This window comes from Olea europaea, unplaced genomic scaffold (assembly GCF_002742605.1).
Source record: "Olea europaea var. sylvestris unplaced genomic scaffold, O_europaea_v1 scaffold911, whole genome shotgun sequence".
NCBI classification, from domain to species: domain Eukaryota; kingdom Viridiplantae; phylum Streptophyta; class Magnoliopsida; order Lamiales; family Oleaceae; genus Olea; species Olea europaea.
The window spans coordinates 97,652-99,731 of NW_019267589.1; the positions used below are offsets into that span (position 1 = coordinate 97,652).

Genomic DNA, 2,080 nt, shown 5'->3' on the forward strand with positions numbered 1-2,080 from the left:
TGAGTCTATGATTGTACTTTCTGCCATTATTAAGCGAGGTATTATTATTTGTGAATAATATATTATGAAATATTGATTGATATTAAAATATGTGATTAAAAAAAAAAGAAACTTTTTTTATTTATGTATAATATTATTTTAATGAAAATTGTATAGATAAAAATAAACACTATAAAAAATATAATGTAATAAAATGATAAACAAACAAAAATCAAAGGCCAAACACCTTGTGACATGACCAAAATTAGCAACATAAGCCCCTCGGAACACATCCAAATTGGCGAAACAATCACATTGGGGGCTCTGGAACCAAGCGTGAGGAATTCGATTCCTGAAAAGCACAACTTGAAAGTCAAGATTTATCTTAAGAGCAAGTTGCTGTAAGACAGTGAAGAGGCACCCTTTGAAGAAGGAGTAAAAGCCGTGTGGAAACTGAGAACCAACAAAGACACATCCCGCGATTTACCTCCCTAATCTGTTGAAGAGTCGGAGGTTCAAAAACGAGGATATAATCTAGCGCAAGTCGGGACATCTCGCTAAAAAAAAAAAAAAAAAAATATCAACACAAGTTCGAATTTTTATACATTCACTCTTCTACTCCATATGCATAACGTAGTGCCAAATCAACTAGTTACTATTGCAGTGACAGTAAGCTTTGCTTGATCTGTTAACTAATTATATTTAGAATACTTTTAACAAATTCATCTCTATAAAATTTATTCAAAGTATATCAAATTATCAATTTTCAATATGAAAACAATCAAAATGAATTTAACTAACATAAAAGATTAAAAAATAATAAATACTTTTATATTAATAAAATCAAATTTTGAATATAAAAAACTTGTTAAATTATTTTAAAAATTGAACTCTATAAATTTATAAAAACCCTTCAAATAATAAAATATGCCCTTTCAAAATAAGAAATTAACTCAAAGATACTCTGAAAATATATTCAAATAAAGCAAGTTTTATTCAACAAAACATAGACCATCACACTTCAAAAGTCAACCATTTCACCCGATAACACAGTTAAAAGATAACATACACCGATTCATAAGTACGCATACACAATACGTAAGACTTCAAAACAGTTTCTTGGTGTTTATCGTCTTCAACCAGAAATCTCAATGGCTTTGACATCAGGCTTCTTCACCTCCCCTTTGGGAACAGTTACAGTTAGGACACCATTCTCCATGCTTGCCTTGACCTGATCCATTTTCGCATTCTCCGGCAGCCTGAACCGGCGGAAGAATCTGCCAGAACTCCTCTCCATACGGTGCCAAGTATCATTCTTCTCCTCTTTCTCCCTGCTCCTTTCTCCACTAATCTGCAGTACGTTACCTTCCTCAACTTCGACCTTCACCTCCTCTTTCTTCAGCCCTGGAAGGTCCGCCTTAAACACGTGGCCTTCCGGTGTTTCCTTCCAGTCAATCCGAGTGGCAGCAAACTGAGATGTCTCATTGGAAAGGTCGGAACGAATCTGTGTGGAAAGCACGGAATTAAACGGCCAGTCTTGAAAGGGATCGAGAGAAAATGGATCCCAGATGTCGTTTCGCCGGCCAAAAACACTTGGAATTAGCGACATTTTCTGCCAAAAAAGTGGAAGATTTGGAGAATTTAGTTGTAGATTGGAATGTGATCAAACTCTCACAGAGTAGGAAGAATATTGCTTGCTGGATTTCGTCTTGCTGTGGAAGTTGGAAAGTGGAAGAATTTATAAGAGCGCATAGGCTTGAATGTGCAAGTTACATGAAGAATTTGGAGAGTTCCCGAGCATTCTTGGAGAACTTTTCCAGAATAAAATATTCTTGAATCTAGAGTAGCCTAGAAATGTCTATGTTACCAATTGTAGATGGACACGTGTTTCTTAACTTTTCTTCCTTCCGTTTTTTCATCATTATGTCTAGGGTAGACATTGATTGAATTAGATCTTTTTTTCCTAACCCAACATGATTGATTTGATCTAAAATTAATTCAACTCGATTCAATTAATGGTTTAATCCCAACACAACCCAACTCAATCAAGTTTGGGTTGGGTTGGCCGATTTAGGTTTCGAGCCAATTAAATTTTGATCCG

General features: G+C 35.0%; 1 protein-coding gene across 1 annotated transcript; it reads right to left on the reverse strand.

Moving 5' to 3' along the window:
- Window positions 1–939: 939 nt before the first annotated feature.
- LOC111392277 (18.5 kDa class I heat shock protein-like) lies at window positions 940–1,782 on the reverse strand. The gene has a single exon (XM_023017579.1). It carries the CDS (start codon window positions 1,586–1,588, stop codon window positions 1,115–1,117), a length of 474 nt encoding a protein of 157 aa, XP_022873347.1. The 5' UTR covers window positions 1,589–1,782; the 3' UTR covers window positions 940–1,114.
- Between the last annotated feature and the right edge of the window lie 298 nt (window positions 1,783–2,080).